Here is a 16,829-nt window from a genome sequence, read left to right as displayed (position 1 = left end):
GCTACCCCAGCAGCACGTGGGATGCGCTCCCTCTCCCACTCTTCACTGTGGGAAGGACCCAGAGGTCTCCCCTGCACACCAGCCCCAGGGCTGACTCCTTGCGCCTTTCCTTGGCGCCATCTTCACATCAGTCCCTCTCTTCTTCTGTGGAATGGTCACCACCTGTATCATGTAAGGCAGTTAGTACTCTGGAAAGAGGGAAGTAAGTCTGATGATTCCGTAGATGGCAAGCGCTTCCTAATTCAGGTACAGTAAGTACAGTAAGACGTGTGTGAAGAACCACAGCCGGATCCACGTAGCCTTCCCGCGCCAGTTGACCAGCTCCACGCCCATGTTGATGCTGAGCATGCTGGTGTGGATGTCGTGGGTCTGGTGGGCCTGGGTGTGTTCAGGGACATAGACCGTGAGGTCCCCTCGTCCCTCTGGCAGTAGTGCAATTAGAAATCTGGACAGAGGTGTGTCCCTGCTTACAACGGGCGAGAAGAAAGCAGAGGAGGCGCGAGAAGACTCTGGTGGTCTTGTTCTTCGCAGGGCTGTGGAGGTCTGTGCATATCGACGACCTCCGGAGGTCCACAGTCATGGCCTCCGATGTGACCAAGCTGCAGAGTGTCACCATCAGCCAGCTCTTCATGCCAGGAGACGGCCCTGCGCGTGAGTGTCGCGGTGACCGTCTGGGAAGGAGGGGCGCAGAGGCAGGCGGAAGGAGCTGAGTGGGGTGGCCTCCTCGGTGCTGGAGCCACGGCCGTCAGGCTCATGTCACCTTCAGGTCCTGGCGCCTGCCCTCAGCAGGAACCCAGGTTGTTCCTGGCTCAAGCCAAGACGGCCTGGGCCCCGGGAGGGCCGAGGAGCGGCAGCCAGTGTATCAGCAGTGTGCAGCGGGGCTCGTGCCAGCCCTCGGCCCGGGCTGAGGAGCTCCGGAGGACTTGGTGCTGATCTGGATGACAGACGCCCCCTCCAGGCAGGAGCTCCGGAGGACTTGGTGCTGATCTGGATGACAGACGCTCCCTGGAGGCTTGGGACAGGAAACCTTGGCGGACTCCGTGCTGCCCCACCCCTTCTGTAGGTGGTGGCGTGATTGTTTCCTTCACTTGCAGCGGAAGGCAGCCAGGAGGAGGCGATGGAGGCAGAGACCAGCAAGGCAGGGGAGGTGGCAGAAGTGGAAATGGAAGAGGAAGGACCCGAGGAGATGGAGTGTGCAGCCTCGAACCTGAGGAGCGGTGACGTGAGTTCTGGCTCTCTGCTGCCCCGTTGGCTGCAGGTGGCTGAGTGGAGGAGCCCCTGTGTCTGTGCCGGGTCAGGCTGAGCCCTGCCCCTTCCACCTGGACGTGCAGGGGGCTTACCAGGACAGATCTGCCACTCCCTTCTTTACGAAGGCTCTTAGTGAGCTCTGCCCCGTCCCTCAACCACTGACCACATCCCTGCTGTTAGCCCCACCTTGCCAGTGGTCCTCAGGAGGGTGGGCAGCACACGGGGACCAGCCGGGGGAGGTCAGTAGGTCAGCTTCACCTTGGGGGCTCGCCAGCGATGCTTTTGCATGTGGCCCCGAGGCGGTCCTCTCTGTGGGTAGCATGGCTTTTACCCACCCTGCCGTGACAGCAGCAGACGGTGTGCTGTCCCCCTTGGCAGGCTCAGGTCCTGGACAGCACCAGCCTGCTGAGGAGCTGTGTGCAGAGTGCCGTGGGGCTGCTCAGGGACCAGGAGAGCTGCACGCGCAACATGAGGAGAGTCACCGTCCTCCTGGGCCTCCTGAGCGGAGACAGCGGGTGCAGTGGTACGACCACATTCCTGCTTCCCGTCCTACCCCAGCGGGCCCTTCCCACGGGGGATGAGTCGCTGAGCGTGGCGAGCTGCCCTCTAGGTTCCTGTGGCTTGCTGGACACAGCTGGCCTAGCGGCAGGCCAAGGACGTCTCTTGATCTGCTCGAGTTGGCCTGGCCTCCCTCTCTGGAGCCGGTCAGGCAGCAGAGCAGCCTCTTACTTGGTGCCCAGGGTGGACCGAATCATGTCCCCTCTGCCTTTTCACAGCCTCCTTCCTGCGGATAGCCAAGATGCGCCTCCACGTCCTTCTAAAGAAGCAGGAGGAGAACCAGCTCTGCAGTCAGGAGTGGGTGGCGCGAGAGGCTGCAAATCAGGACGCACTCCAGGAGGCCGGCACCTTCAGGTACTGCAGCAGGGGTGTCGCGGGACCCCTGCACTCCCAGCTGTGGGAGCACACCAGGTATTCTGCACCTCTGGCAAGCACAGGGCTATGCTTTTGCTCCAAGAGCCCAAAACAATCCTGAGTGGTAGTTCTGGGGTTTGTTGGCCCCCTGGATGGTGGTCATGGATGGTAGTCATGGGGGGTGTTGGCCCCCTGGATGGAGGTCATGGATGGTGGTCATGGGGGGTATTGGCCTCTTGGATGGTGGTCATGGATGGTAGTCATGGGGGGTGTTGGCCCCCTGGATGGTGGTCATGGATGGTGGTCATGGGGGGTGTTGGCCCCCTGGATGGTGGTCATGGATGGTGGTCATGGGGGGTATTGGCCTCTTGGATGGTGGTCATGGATGGTAGTCATGGGGGGTGTTGGCCCCCTGGATGGTGGTCATGGATGGTGGTCATGGGGGATGTTGGCCTCTTGGATGGTGGTCATGGATGGTAGTCATGGGGGGTGTTGGCCTCTTGGATGGTGGTCATGGATGGTGGTCATGGGGGTTGTGGATGGTAGTCATGGGTTTATTGGCCCCTGGATGGTGGTCTTGGGAGTTGTTTTCCACATGGATGGTCATGGGGGGTGTTGGCCACCTGGATAGTGGTCATGGATGGTGGTCATGGGTTTGTTGGCCTCTTGGATGGTGGTCATGGATGGTGGTCATTGGTGGTCATGGATGGTGGTCATGGGGGTTGTTGGCCCCTGGATGGTGGTCTTGGGGGTTGTTTTCCACGTGGATGGTCATGGGGTGGTGGCCTCCTTCTCTGCTTTTGCTTGCTTAACGTTTTCACAGCAGAAAAACTCATTCTTGGAGGGTGTTGGCCAGCATGTTGTAGACCACAGCCAGGTTGCCAGTCAGCTATTAAAACTGAGATGGCGATGTGCAGGCAAGTAACAGGAATTATCTTCCCAGGCCTACTGCTTCAAGTAACAGCAAGTACAAATTAGGACCCAGGAGGGTCATTTGTTGCCTGCGGTCCTTTTTTTACAAAACCATGACCCTTTTCTTGAGACTCAAGATGACCGCTGGAGAGCCTATGCTGTGGGGACAGGCAGGTTGCTGAGGGTCCCAGATGGGGACTAAGCCCTCCTGTTGGCAGGGTGATCTCACCCACGGTCCCTCCAGGTCTGCCCTCTGACCCCCTTGCTCCAGGCCGCTGCCCCGTGTGGCCCCCAGGGGCACTGTGGGAGAGCAGGTCCCGTGGTGCCTGTTCCCCTGCTGCAGGGGCGCCTCTGTTCACGTGTTCTCTCCAGTACTCCTTGGCTTCCTTCCCAGCCACGCCTTCTGAAGAAGGCCAGACCTGAGATGGTGCTTCGTCTCCCCGATGGCCTCCGCTTCCCACCCACGTCCAAGCATGTTCCTATCGCCCCTTTGCTGCTGCCATTCTGGTCTCCCTGGGTTTTCCAGCCTCCTCTCAGTGCCCCGTGGTCTCCACAGCACTGGGGAACCAACTTCCTCCCCATGGTCACCAGCAATGTCCAGGAGCAGCTGGACCTGCTGCTCACGCTGCACCCTCAGTGCCCATTTCTGGGGCTGGCAGGGCCTCGGAAGCCTGCTGGATTGTCACAGGATGTCGTGACACTTCACCAGCACTGCCTGGGACTCAACGTCACATACCCTTGGGGCTGGACGGCTGGCCTCCTTGGAGTCCTTTATGCCAGGAGTCCTCTGGTTTTTAGTTCACATGTTTCATGACCCTTGCCCTCAATATTCTTTTTGATTCTCGAGTTGTTCAAGTTTGGTCTCTGGGAGACCCTGCGACGTGACTGCAGTGCTCTCCAGACACGCCCAGGACTCCTTTCACCTCTGTGTGGCCTAGTCTGGGGTCTTAAGTGGTGTCCGTGACTAATGGGGTGTTCATTTTCTCAGTAGATGTTTTAAAATTCTCTCTAGACTCCTGTGTACTCAGAAAAGAAATGTTTTTTCATACAAAAGGCTTTATTTTTTCTTCCCAACACAATTACATAGTAATTCTTATCCTTTACCACAAGAAATTGTAGAATTTTTTTATTATGTAAAAACATTGTTTGAACATGAAAGTGAGATGAAGTTAATTCAACCACTCAACTAAAGGTTATTTAACTAACCTGTAACTAACTCAGGGTTAGTTACAGAAGCACCAACAAGGAAAGCTGGATTCTAGATAAGCACATTTTCTTATTTGACTCTATCTAGATCAAATTTACTTTGGTCTTTTCATCTTTATTATAGTTTAGCTACGGCTGATTTTTTTCTTGCTTTTTTTTTTTTGAGAATTTAATCATTGTTTGTAGAACCTAGATGACTTGTTCTGAAAAGCCATTATATAAAAGAGCAGCAGATACTCCTTCACCTTTTCAAGGCACTGGACACTGTTACTAGTTGTAGAGTTAAGTTCCGTTCCCTTCCAGCCCTCCTCCTAATAGTAAGACAACTGCATTGTGAGTCTCACACTTACAAGTGTTGAGAACGTTGATTTACATCCCTGGTTGTGGTCTAGAAGGCTACAACACAGCAAGGAGGTGTGAGATTGGGGCACTGGCCGTGGTGCTGAGCTGCTCTCCCTGGCCCCTGCCCCACCTCTGCTGCAGGCTTGGGGCACTGGCCGTGGTGCTGAGCTGCTCTCCTGTGGCCCCTGCCCCACCTCTGCTGCAGGCTTGGGGCACTGGCCGTGGTGTTGAGCTGCTCTCCTGTGGCCCCTGCCCCACCTCTGCTGCAGGCTTGGGGCACTGGCCGTGGTGCTGAGCTGCTCTCCTGTGGCCCCTGCCCCACCTCTGCTGCAGGCACGCCCTTTGGAAGCGGGTCCAAGGTGCGGTCACCCCTCTGCTGGCGAGCATGGTCGCACTCATCGACAGAGACGGCAACCTCGAGCTTCTGATCAGACCAGACTCCCCAGCCTGGGCCCAGGACCTGTGGATGTTTATTTTCAACGACACTAAGTTCCTGAGCATTCCGCTTGTGGGGAGTGACATAAGGTGAATGAAGATCCAGGCCACACCCTGGCGGCCCCAGCACTACTCCGCTGCTTTCCCAGGAGTGTTGGCACCAGCTCTTGCACGGCCTCAAGGCGCTGGCCTCCGGCAGGTGTTGGTCTTCGTGTCCTCTTGCTGGTTCCCTCTCTCAGGGCACCCGTTACAGTTCAGGAAGGCAGGCTGGACTAGCGGGCAGTGGAGACACTATCCTGTGGAGAGAGTGTGTCCTTCAGTGTGCTCCTGCTGCTTGTGCTGTCCCCGCTTCTGTGGGGCCTCCCCCAACTTCCTGTTCAGATTGCAGGGACTGGAGTTCAGGAATGTAGGCCGATACGTGCAGGAGAGGGGCGAGCACAGGTACCGGAGGCCTGGTTCTGCCTGAGGCTTTGGGCCCCTCCTGGACCCTGCCTGCACCCAAGGGTTCTGAGGTCCACCCTCGTTCCTGCGCAGCAGGAGCCCTGCAGGAAGGTGGCCAGCAGCGGTCTGTGCAGGCTCAGCACCTTGTCTGGCTTCGATGTGGTGTGGGGGAGGGAACCCGGGGCCTCACTACCGCAGAGCCACGCCTGGCCGCAGCACCTCCTGTGTGCTGTCCTCCGGTGTTCAGAGCGCCATCTCAGGAACCGATTTGCATTCACCTCTCCTCACTGCAGATCCAGGAGTGAGATGTCCTCCATCGTGGTGCAGAACCACATGAGCCTTCCCGAGGGAGCTTCCAACGGCGTCCCGTTCAGCTGGAGAATCAGGGACCATCTGGAAGAGCTCTGGGTCCAGGCCCAGTACATCACAGATGCAAAAGGTGAGCCCTGCTCAAGATGGGCCCGCGGTAGCCCTGTGAAGCAGCCTTCACCCACAGAGAGACTGCCTAACATCAGCGGGCAGAGAGTGGCTGGCACCAAATAAATTCAGGGGCTTTTCATTTTTGCACTTTGCGTGTGGAATAGACTCAAGTTCATTTTGAAATTTCTGCTGAAGGAGTGAGAGTCTCCCGCAGGTCAGAGGCCTTGATGTCACTGTGAAGGGAGTCTGTGAGGCGGTTTTTAGTGGTGCGCTGGCCGGCAGGCTGGTGAACTGGAGCGTGTTCCAGCAGGGACAGAGCTTGCTGCCTGCTTCAAGTTGACCGTTCTTGTTCTGAGGCTCAGACCCAGGAAAGTTCCCTTTACACTTTCTCACCCAGTGCTAGCATCAAAAGGAGCGTGTCCTCTTCCTCCAGGCTGACCCGCTGGTCCCTCCTGAGTCACCAACAGTGTGTGCTGGACAGCATGCCCTGCTGCCACGTGCTGGGGGCAGGGGTTGGCCCTAGTCATTCCGGAAGAGCAGTTTTTTGGGAAAGTCATGTTTCACGTGCGAGAGTATCCTTTCAATGTTTACCTAGAGAACCAGCAGTAAGCTCAGAGTGAACTGCTTTTCTGGCTCTACATTCCGCCACTTGTCCTAAACAACGTGAAGCAGTCTGTCTCCTGCTGAGAGGGTGTTTTTTTGCTTGGGCAACGTCCTGCCTGGCCCTGCCTGGCCCTGCCTGTCCAGGAGAGTGTGCAGCTGGGAGGTGACTCACCATCTGCCCAAAGGCATATCTCTGGTTGGCGTTGTCTCTGACCCCAGCCCTGAAGAGCAGCCCACTCGGTCCTGATTCCCTTGGAACCCAGGGTTCCTGGGGCCTGTCACACAGAGCAGACGTGCAGCACGAAACTCGGCTGCCTCGGATGTGTTTTCCTGCTGGGCTGGCGTGGCCCTTGTGAGCCCAGTTGAGGACCCTGCCTTCCTTTCCGTGCCCCGAGTCTACACATCCACCGATCTCCATCCCATAAGGCAGCCAGCGGCACTTTGTCTCTGAGCCGCCCCAGGTGCTGCGCTGGCCTGCGGCTCCTTCCTGGGAGCGAGCTTCTCTCAAGCCACTCTGGCTTCCTCCCTGCAGGACTGTCGGGGAAGTTAGTGGAAATCTTCCAACAGACCCCCCTGGGCATGTTTCTTGCCGGGCTTCCTCGAGATCAGCAGCAGGAGCTGGTACAGTGTTACTCGAGGGACTTCCTGCTCTTGACCATGAGAGTGTCCACCTGTGAGGAGCTGAAGGTAGGTGTCCACTCAAGGTCAAGTGCGAAATTTGCACCACACTGACTGGGGACAAACGTGGGAACTCGGCTTCCGAGAGCTGGAGCTAGACTGAGAATGTCCCCTGTGCTGCTCAGGACACAGGCCCATCCTGGCCGCTCCCCACGGCCTCCTGGAAGAAGCTCTCGTTTCCCTGTAGCATGTCTTTCAATGGTTGAGTTTCTCTTGACAAAAATTAATGTAACTGACCTCCTGAGGAAAGAAGAATGAGTGAAATTCAATGGAAAGCTTGATGCTTTCTTGTTTCTGGTGCTGAGGAGAAGAGCCTGGGCACCTGTGGCAAGTACTGACCACGGCGCTGCAGCCCAGCCCGAGACGGAAACTCGGTTAACTGCCTGTTAGTCAGGCAAGCACAGGAAAGGAGGGGGCAAACGGGAGGGCCTCCTGTAGCCGTGGGACCAAAGGTTAGCCAGGTGTCCTTGGGAATTGGCGAATGTACCCAGATTTTAAAGATGGGTAGACGTTACAAGCTGGCTCTGCGGAGCATGGCCCTGTGGCGTCTGGAAAGCTTCGCCACGTGCCCAGCCCACCAGTGAGTCAAGAGAGTGGAAGCCGTCTCAGATGCCACTTTTACCTGCTCATTTGGCAAAACCAACTTTTCAAAAAGACGGGTGGGGTTGCGAGGCCTCCTGGTCAGGTGCTGAGCAGCAGTCCCTTGGCAGGATGGTCGCAGAGCCCAGCCCCCATCTGCTGACCATCCTGCAAAAGCTAGCAGAGGCCGGGCAGGTGCTCACAGCAGGCCTCTTCCAGCTGTGTTTCTGAATTAGAGATGATTTAAGTGTCCAAATAAATGAAGGAGGGACAAAGTAAAGTCTGGCCATTTTTAAATGGTTGTTTTGCAACCATTGAAAATGATGTTTTGCACGGGTGATGGGTGATGGAGGAGTTCTCGGAATCTAATGGTGAGTGGGGAAATCAGGAATACGGTGATCCTGACTGAGGAAAGGCACAGCTAGGAAAGCAGCCAGAGGCTCTACTGAAGAGCAGCCAGGAGATGTGAAGTCTGATTTGTAATTTTCTTTTTTGTGGTTTTTGAATGGCTCTAATTTCTCACAGGAAAATATCTCTATAATTTAAAAATGCATGCTGAAAACCTTCTCAAAACCCCAGTTTCTGCAGATGGCACTGTGGTCCTGCATCTGTGAGCTGCGAGCAGCTTCAGGGCGGCCTGAGGACCGGCTCTGCTTGCCGTGGGTGCACCTGGCCTATCAGCATTGCAGGACCCGGCTGCACAACTTCTCCAGAATCTTGACCATCCACCCGCAGGTTCTGCAGAGTCTCACTGAAGCCGTCCAGAAGCACGACGCGGCTGGCAGTGAGATGGTACGCCCCTCGGGCCCAGGCCCCGCTGCCCCTGGAGCCGCACAGCACAGAGGAGCTGGGAACAGGTGGCTAGTGCTTCCTGTATCCCGAGACCCAGAGGAGGGGGGTCACAGCCTGAAACGCGAGGACGCACTCCTCTGCCAGGGCCTCTGGCCTAAGGGAGCTGCAGCCAAAGAAGAGGTGGGTGGAGAGGCAGGGACCCTGCCTGTCACTGACCACTCCTCTTCCCAGACGCTGGATGTGTTTGCGGCAATGGCCTGTGTTGAAATGCTGACCAGAGACACCCTGAAGCCCAGTCCCCAGGCCTGGCTGCAGCTGGTGAAGAAGCTGTCCATGCCGCTGGAGCTCCTCTGCTCTGAGGGGTACTTGCGAGACAGCGGGCCCATGGCCAGGGCCGTCGCTGTGGAGGTCAGGTGAGACCCAGAGCCTGCGCTCTGGCAGGCGCCCTGTGCTCACCAGTGGACTCCAGGACCAGCAGGCCACCTGCCATAGAAGGGGTCTGTGCCCACGTACTCTGCGCCCCATGACCTGTCAGGGGCCGGGCGTCTCACTAGAGCTGGAGACGGAGAAGCACAGGCAGAGAGGCCGTGGTGCCCCAGGGCCACTGCCAGGCAGGCAGTTCCTGAGCTGCACCTTGAGAACCGCGGGTGGCAGGGAGCCAGGAGAAAGGACGCGGCGGGCAGGGCAAGCAGAGGGGCCGGCCTTCGGGGCTGAGAGGTTGAGAGGGACGCGCGAGGTGGGGACTACGGGAGGGTGGTGCAGCGGCAGTGCGTACCAAGGTGGGTGGCGAAGCGCAGCCCTCCTGTTGCGAGTCCTGTCAGCCCGCGCTGGGCCCTCTCTTGACAGGAGGCAGTGGGACCGGGTCTTGCCCGTGGCGCTGTTTGTGGAGCACGTGCTCCTGGGCACCAAGAGCCAGGTTCCGGAGCTGTGCCAGCTGGTGACCAAGTGCGTCTTCTCGCTGGACAAGGTGAGCACCAGGCACGTCTCCTGGTGGGACCTCAGGTCAGTGCTGGGCTCTCAGCCAGTGTCGTGGGCTGTCCAGCTCGGTTTTCCAGAGTGTGCCCTCCCCAGTGGCTGAGTCAGGGCGCGTCACCCAGGCTCAGGAGTGACCGTCCAGAACTGGACCTGCTGGAGGATGCATTGCAAGGGCTGAAGGAGTGGGCTGCATCCACCTCTCCTGCTGGCAGAGCAGGCCACAGCCTGGCCCGTGGGGACCGTCACCACCTGGGCAGGACGACAGTGGTGCAGGAGAGCACCGTTGGAGCGGGGTCTTGAGTGCGTGCTGTCGGTGGGACCGCGGGAGCAGAGGCCGAGAGCCTCTGCTTTTCTGGTGGTCGTAGACGGGCAGAATGCTTTATCTTAGGTATTTCACACGGTGCTAAGGATGGAGCCCAGCGCCTCCCGCTAGGCGAGGGCTCTGCCACTGAGCCCCGGCCCCAGCCCGCCCGCCTTTGACAGAGCTGATGACAGCCAACCAGTGCCCCTCAGAGAAGGCCACCACCTCTGTGGCCAGACTGTCCAGCAATGGCGGCCACTCAGCACAACAGGGCTTCCGCCTCTTCACCCCGTGACCGTGGCCCCTTGTCCGGCACATGAGCACATCCTGTGGGTGGAAGGCCACTGGCCTCCAGAGTGCCCACTGTCGGGGTGTCTGAGAAAGGCCACTGTACACGGTGTGCAGCCTTTGAAATGCGGGCAGTGCGCCGGAAGGAGATGGGCACAGACGCCAGGTGCCAGCGTGCCCAGGCTTGACCAGAGCGCCAGAAGCCTGTGCCTCGCGCACCAGCTCCGCACTGCCTCCCGCTCGCCCCTCGGCCTCCACAGCCACCTTCCAGCTGCTGGTCTTCAGGCTGTTCCTGCTCTCACAGCCTGTGGAGCAGAAAAGGGCAGGGCCATGCCAGGGACGGAACCCAGGGCCTCGTGCACGCCAGGCTGGCACCCTGCCCCTGAGCCGCACCCCAGCCCCGTCACGCCATGCCCAAGAGCACAGCCCAGGACGCACGCACGCGCGCACACACACACACACACACACACACTCCAGCTCATACTTACCACCCTCCACCAAGTCCTGGTCTCATGTAGTTGAAAGGCAGAGGAAAACCTTCCACAGAGTGTGCTTATGTGCCACTGAACAGGAGGGTTGTTGTTGTTTTTTAATTAAAATATTTTTATTTTTACTGACACATTTTGATTCATTGTACACAAATGGGGTACAACTTTGCATTTCCATGGTTGTACACAATGTATATTCACACCATTCATGTAATCACACACATATACAGGGTAATACTGTTTCATTCTGTTTTCCATCCCCACCCCTTTTTCCTCTACACTATCCAAAGTTCCTTCATTCTTCTCTTTCCTCTGCTACCCCCCATCGTTATATATTGTCATGCACTTATCAGAAAAAACATTTGACCTTTGGTTTTTTGGGCTTGGCCTGTTTCACTTAGCATGATATTTTCCAACTTCATCCATTTACCAGCAAATGCCATAATTTTATTCCTTATGGCTGAGTAATATTCCATTGTGTATATATACCACAGTTTCTTTATCCATTCATCAATTGAAGGGCATCTAGGTTGGTTCCACAATCTAGCTATTGTGAATTGAGCTGCTGTGAACATTGATGTGGCTGCATTACTGTAGTATGCTGATTTTAAGTCCTTTGGGTATAAACCAAGGAGTGGGATAGCTGGGTCAAATGGTGGGTCCATTCCAAACTTGCTGAGGAATCTCCATACTGTTTTCCAGAGTGGCTGTACCAATTTGCAGCTCCATCAGCAATGTATGAGCGTGCCTTTTTCCCCACGTCCACGCTGACACTCATTATTCCTTGTGTTCTTGATAATCGCCATTCTAATTGGAGTTAGATGAAATCTTAGGGTGGTTTTAATTTGCATTTCTCTAATTACTAGGGATGATGAGCCCTTTTTCATATATTTGTTGATCACCTATATATCTTCTTCTGTGAAGTGTCTGCCCACTTCCTTAGACCATTTTTTGATTGGGTTCTTTGTATTTTGGGTGTAAAGTTTTTTAAGTTCTTCATAAACTTTGGAGATGAGTGCTCTTCTGAAGTGTGTGTGGAAAAGATTTTCTCCCACTCTTCAGGCTCTCTTTTCACATTACTTATTGTTTCCTGTGCTGAGAAAAAACTTTTTACTTTGAATCTATCCCATTTATTGATTCTTGCTTTTATTTCTTGCACTATGGGGGATCTTGTTAAGGATGTCTGGTCCTAAGCCAACATGATGGAGATGTGGACCTACTTTTTCTTCTATTTGTTGAAGGATCTCAGGTCTAATTCTTAGATCCTTGATCCATTTTGAGTTGAGTTTTTACAGGATGAGAGATAGGGGTTTAGTTTCATTTTACTGCATATGGATTTCTAGTTTTCCCAGCACCATTTGTTGAAGAGACTATCTTTTCTCCATTGTAAGTTTTTGACACCCTTGTCTAGTATGAGGTTACTGTACTTATGTGGATATGTCCCGTGTCTTCTATCCTGTACCATTGATCTACCTGTCTATTTTGGTGCCAGTACCATGCTGTTTTTGTTACTATTGCCCTATAATAGAGTTTAAGGTTTGGTATTGTGATACCTCGTGCATCACTCTTCCTGCCCAGGATTGCTTTGACTATTCTGGGTCTTTTGTTCTTCCAGATGAATTTCATGATTGCTTGCTCTATTTCTGTAAGGTACGTCATTGGGATTTTAATTGGAATTGCATTGAATCTGTATAGCACTTTTGGTAGTATGGCCATTTTGACAATATTAATTCTGCCTATCCAAGAACATGGGAGATCTTTCCATCTTCTAAGGTCTTCCTCAATTTCTTTCTTCAATGTTTTGCAGTTTTCATTGTAGAGATCTTTCACCTCTTTGGTTAGATTGAGTTCCAAGTGTTTTTTTTTTTTTTTTTTTCTTTTTGAGGCTATTGCGAATGGAGTTGTTTTCCTCATTTCCCTTTCAGATGTTTCATCGCTTATGTATAAAAATGCTTTAGATTTATGCGTGTTGATTTTATAACCTGCTATTTTGCTGAATTCATATATGAGGTCTATAAGTTTTCTGGAGGAGTTTTTTGGATCCTCTAAATAGAGAATCATGTCATCAGCAAATAGTGACAGCTTGAATTCTTCTTTTCCTATTCGTATCCCTTTGATTTCTTTAGTCTGTCTAATTGCTCTGGCTAGTATTTCAAGGACGATATTGAATAGAAGTGATGAAAGAAGGCATCCCTGTCTTGTTCCCATTTTTAAAGGGAATGCTTTCAGTTTTTCTCCATTAAGAATGATGTTGGCCGTGGGCTTAGCATAAATAGCTTTTATTTTATTTATGTTCAGGTATATTCCTACTGTCCCTATTTTTTCGAGTGTTTTGAGCATGAAGGGGTGTTGTATTTTGTCGAATGCTTTTTCTGCATCAGTTGAAATAATCATGATTCTTATCCTTAAGTCTATTGACATGATGGATTACATTTATTGATTTATGAATGTTAAACCATCCTTGCATTCCAGGGAAGAACCCCACTTGATCGTGGTGCATGATTTTCTTAATATGTTTTTGGATACGGTTTGCCAATATTTTGTTAGGGATCTTTGCATCTGTATTCATCAAGTATATTGGTCTAAAATTTTCTTTCCTTGATGTGTCTTTTCCTGGTTTGGGTATAAGAGTGATATTAGCTTCATAGAATGAGTTTGGTAGGGTTCTTTCCTTTCCTGTTTCCTGGATTACTTTGAGAAGTATTGGAACAAGTTCTCTTTGAAGGTCTTATAGAACTCGGCTGAGAATCCATCTGGTTCTGGACTTTCCTTGGATGTTAGGTTTTTGATGGCTTCTTCTATTTCATTGCTTGATATTGATCTGTTTAAATTGTGTATGTCTTTCTGGTTCAGTTTGGGAGGAGCATATGTCTCTAGAAATTTGTCAATGCCTTCGGTATTTTCTATTTTGTTGGAATATAGATTTTCAAAGTAGCTTCTTATTATGTTGTGTATTTCAGTGGTGTCTGTCATGATATTTCCTTTTTCATCATGAAGTTTAGTAATTTGAGTTTTCTCTCTCCTTCTCTTTGGTAGTGTGGCTAAGGGTTTGTTTATTTTGTTTACTTTTTCAAAGAACCAGCTTTTTGTTGTGTCAATTTTTTGAATTGTTTCTTTTGTTTCAATTTCATTGATTTCAGCTCTGATTTTAATTATTTCCTATCTTCTACTACTTTGGGTGTTGTTCTGTTCTTCTTTTTCTAGGGCTTTGAGCTATAATGTTAGGCCATTTAGTTGTTGACTTTTTATACTTTTCTTGAATGTGCTCCTTGCAATGAATTGTCCTCTTAGTACTGCTTTCACAGTGTCCCAGAGATTTTGATATGTTGTATCATTCTCATTTACCTCTGAGAATTTTTTTATCTCCTCCCTCATGTTTTCTGTTATCCATGTTTCATTCAATAGCATATTATTTAGTCTCCAGGTGTTAGAGTAATTTCTGTTTTTTATTTTGTCATTGATTTCTAATTTCATTCCATTATGATCTGATAAAACACAAGGCAGTATCTCTATTTTTTTTGCATTTACTCAGGGCTGCTCTGTGGCATAACATATGGTCTATTTCCGAGAAGGTTCCATGTGCTGCTGAAAAGAAAGTGAATTCGCTCGTTGATGGATGGAATATTCTGTATATGTCTATTAAGTCTAGGTTATTGATTGCGTTATTGAGTTCTATGGTTCCTTTGTTTAGTTTTTGTTTGGAAGATCTATCCAGTGGTGACAGTGGTGTGTTAAAGTCACCCAGAATTATTGTGTTGTGGTCTATTTGATTCCTGGAATTGAGAAGGATTTGTTTGATGTACATGGATGCACTGTTGCTTGGGGCATAAATATTTACTATCATTATGTCTTCCTGATTTATGGTTCCCTTAAGCAGTATGAAATGTCCTTTATCCCTTCTGACTAACTTTGGCTTGAAGTCCACTTTATCTGATATAAGGATGGAAACCCCCGCTTTTTTACTGAGTCCATGTGTGTGGTAGGTTTTTTCCCATCCTTTCACCTTTAGTCTGTGGATGTCTTTTTCTATGAGATGAGTCTCTTGAAGGCAGCATATTGTTGGTCTTTCTTTTTAATCCTTTTTTTTAAAAAAAAGGAAAAGAAGTTGCATTGCTCTGCAATAAATGGCAAAAGAGAAATAGGAGGGACTTCTGTCCTAGAGGCTGTAATTCCTCAGATCAGGAGGAACAGCGGGTTTTTCTTTTTCCTATTCTTTGTTGTTGTTCACGTGACAGTAGAATGTATTTTGACATGTCGTACCTACCTGGAGTATAACTGTCCATTCTTGTGGTCGTACATGATGTGGAGTTACACTGATGGTGTGTTCATATACGAGCATAGGAAAGTGATGTTCGATTCATTCTGCTGTCTTTCCTATTCCCCTCCCTTCCCCCATTCCCCGCTGCCCAATTCCCTAAACCCCCACCACCCCCACCCCCACCCCGGTTATTGAGAGTCATCATTTGCATATCAGGGAGAACATTCGGCCTTTGGTTTTTTGGGGTTGGCTTCTTTCACTTAGCATAATATTCTCCAGTTCCATCCATTTACCAGCAAATGCCATAATTTCATTCTCCTTTAAGACTGGGTAATATTCCATTGTGTATATGGATCACATTTTCTTTATCCATTCATCTGTTGAAGGGCACTTAGGTTGGTTCCATAGTTTAGCTATTGTGAATTGAGCTGCTGTAAATATGATGTGGCTGCATCACTGTAGTATGCTGGTTTTAAGTGCTTTGGGTGTATGTCAAGGAGAGGGATAGCCGGGTCAAATGGTGGATCCATTCCACGTTTTCTGAGGAATCTCCACACTGCTTTCCACACTAGTCACACCAATTTGCAGTCCCACCAGCAAGGTATGAGTCTGCCTTTTCCCCACGTCCTCGCCAACATTTATTGTTGCTTTTACTCTTGATGATTGCCATTCTGCCTGGAGTGAGGTGGGAACAGAGGGTCTCTGAAGAGGCAATTCAAAGGAATCCTGTTTTCCCTGAGATTAGGGATCAGGGAGGAGAGAAAAACAGGTCTGCTTTAGAGCAGCAAGGGCTGCGTTCAAAGCATGAAGTGGACCCTGTCACAGAGGTTCCTGCAGGGAAAGCTGGTAGGAGGAGCAGCGCTGTCCGGGCCTGCGGCCACAGGCTTCCAGAGCACCTTTGCCCTGCACGGCCTGGGCACAGCTCTCTCCAAGTTTGCCCTGTTACCATCCAGGACCCTCAAACCTCTGGGGATGCACTGGCCCCTCAGCCAGGTCCAGAGTGGCCTCCAGTGGTCAGGCGGCCCGCTCGCTAAGAAGTGGGCTTTCTGGCCCCCGTGGCAGCATGCTCATGCTCGTAGGCGGTGGGAGGCTTTCCCCCAATGTACTGACCTTCCAGAACTTTACGGGCTTCTGGTTCATTTCTTTTCAATCAGATCCTGTGCAAGTACCGCAGCCGCAGATGCTACTCAGGTAGTTTCTGAGCTTGGAGCCGGTGCTGTACACAGGTCTCTGCTCTGTGCGTCCACTCCAGCTCCAGGGAAGGCCCAGAGCCATCCACTGACCCCTGGGAGGTGCTGTCCTGGCTTGATCTTTGCTATGAGCTGCTCTCTCTTCTGGCTGGAACTGTGGGGGGACACCTGGGGCCTCAAGTTTCACCTCCCAGAGGCTGCCGCTTCAGAGCTGCCTCCTAGCTACCCTGCACCGCTGGATATTGGTAAAAGCTGAAAGTAGCCAGCATACGATGGGTGTCTGAGTCCTCTCCGTCAGCTCTGGCGGGAGGGTTAGACATGGCAGACAGGCAGGCAGGTAGGCTGCAGAGAAAGATGGCCGAGAGACCAGTTCTCGTGGCTCTCGTGGCTTTTCCACAGGTCACGGGGAACTAGCTTCCTGTCTGTCCTATCCCTAACCTGTCCACCCAACACCACCACTGGGCCACTGGTGCTTTTTAAAAAAAGTGTCACAATACGGCTAACACAAAGTGCACACCCCGTGGCCGCTGGTAATGTGTGCTTGGCGGCGTCAAGCCCGGGGGGGCTGCACGGCCACCCACGTCCCTTCACAAACAGAGCTCTGTCCCCACGGACACCCACTCCCCAGCCCCTGCCCCACGCCGGGGCCCGCCCTCCTTGCCGGCTGTCGCTCCGCGTGCCACAGCATCACCAAGTGGTCGCTCGGCACCTGCCCGGGTGCAGCAGGGCGCCATCAGGGCCCTCTCCTGGCGGCCTGCCAG

The 16,829-nt window shown here is 52.3% G+C and overlaps 1 protein-coding gene across 3 annotated transcripts in view; it reads left to right on the top strand.

Moving 5' to 3' along the window:
- Window positions 1–16,829, top strand: part of Rnf213 (ring finger protein 213) — a 104,667-nt gene that overhangs the window by 62,531 nt on the left and 25,307 nt on the right. For all 3 annotated transcript variants that reach the window (XM_047545198.1, XM_047545197.1, XM_047545199.1), the window contains 10 exons: window positions 532–651; window positions 1,095–1,222; window positions 1,627–1,771; window positions 2,025–2,160; window positions 4,954–5,145; window positions 5,790–5,935; window positions 7,052–7,206; window positions 8,356–8,568; window positions 8,800–8,981; window positions 9,415–9,535. In XM_047545198.1, coding sequence (XP_047401154.1) covers window positions 532–651; window positions 1,095–1,222; window positions 1,627–1,771; window positions 2,025–2,160; window positions 4,954–5,145; window positions 5,790–5,935; window positions 7,052–7,206; window positions 8,356–8,568; window positions 8,800–8,981; window positions 9,415–9,535 — 1,538 coding nt within the window. The remainder of the gene's footprint in view (window positions 1–531; window positions 652–1,094; window positions 1,223–1,626; window positions 1,772–2,024; window positions 2,161–4,953; window positions 5,146–5,789; window positions 5,936–7,051; window positions 7,207–8,355; window positions 8,569–8,799; window positions 8,982–9,414; window positions 9,536–16,829) is intronic.

The sequence above is a fragment of the Sciurus carolinensis genome, chromosome 3, assembly GCF_902686445.1.
Source record: "Sciurus carolinensis chromosome 3, mSciCar1.2, whole genome shotgun sequence".
Lineage (NCBI taxonomy): Eukaryota > Metazoa > Chordata > Mammalia > Rodentia > Sciuridae > Sciurus > Sciurus carolinensis.
Note: the sequence above shows the minus strand (reverse complement) of the source record. Positions and strands in the feature narration are given on the sequence as shown.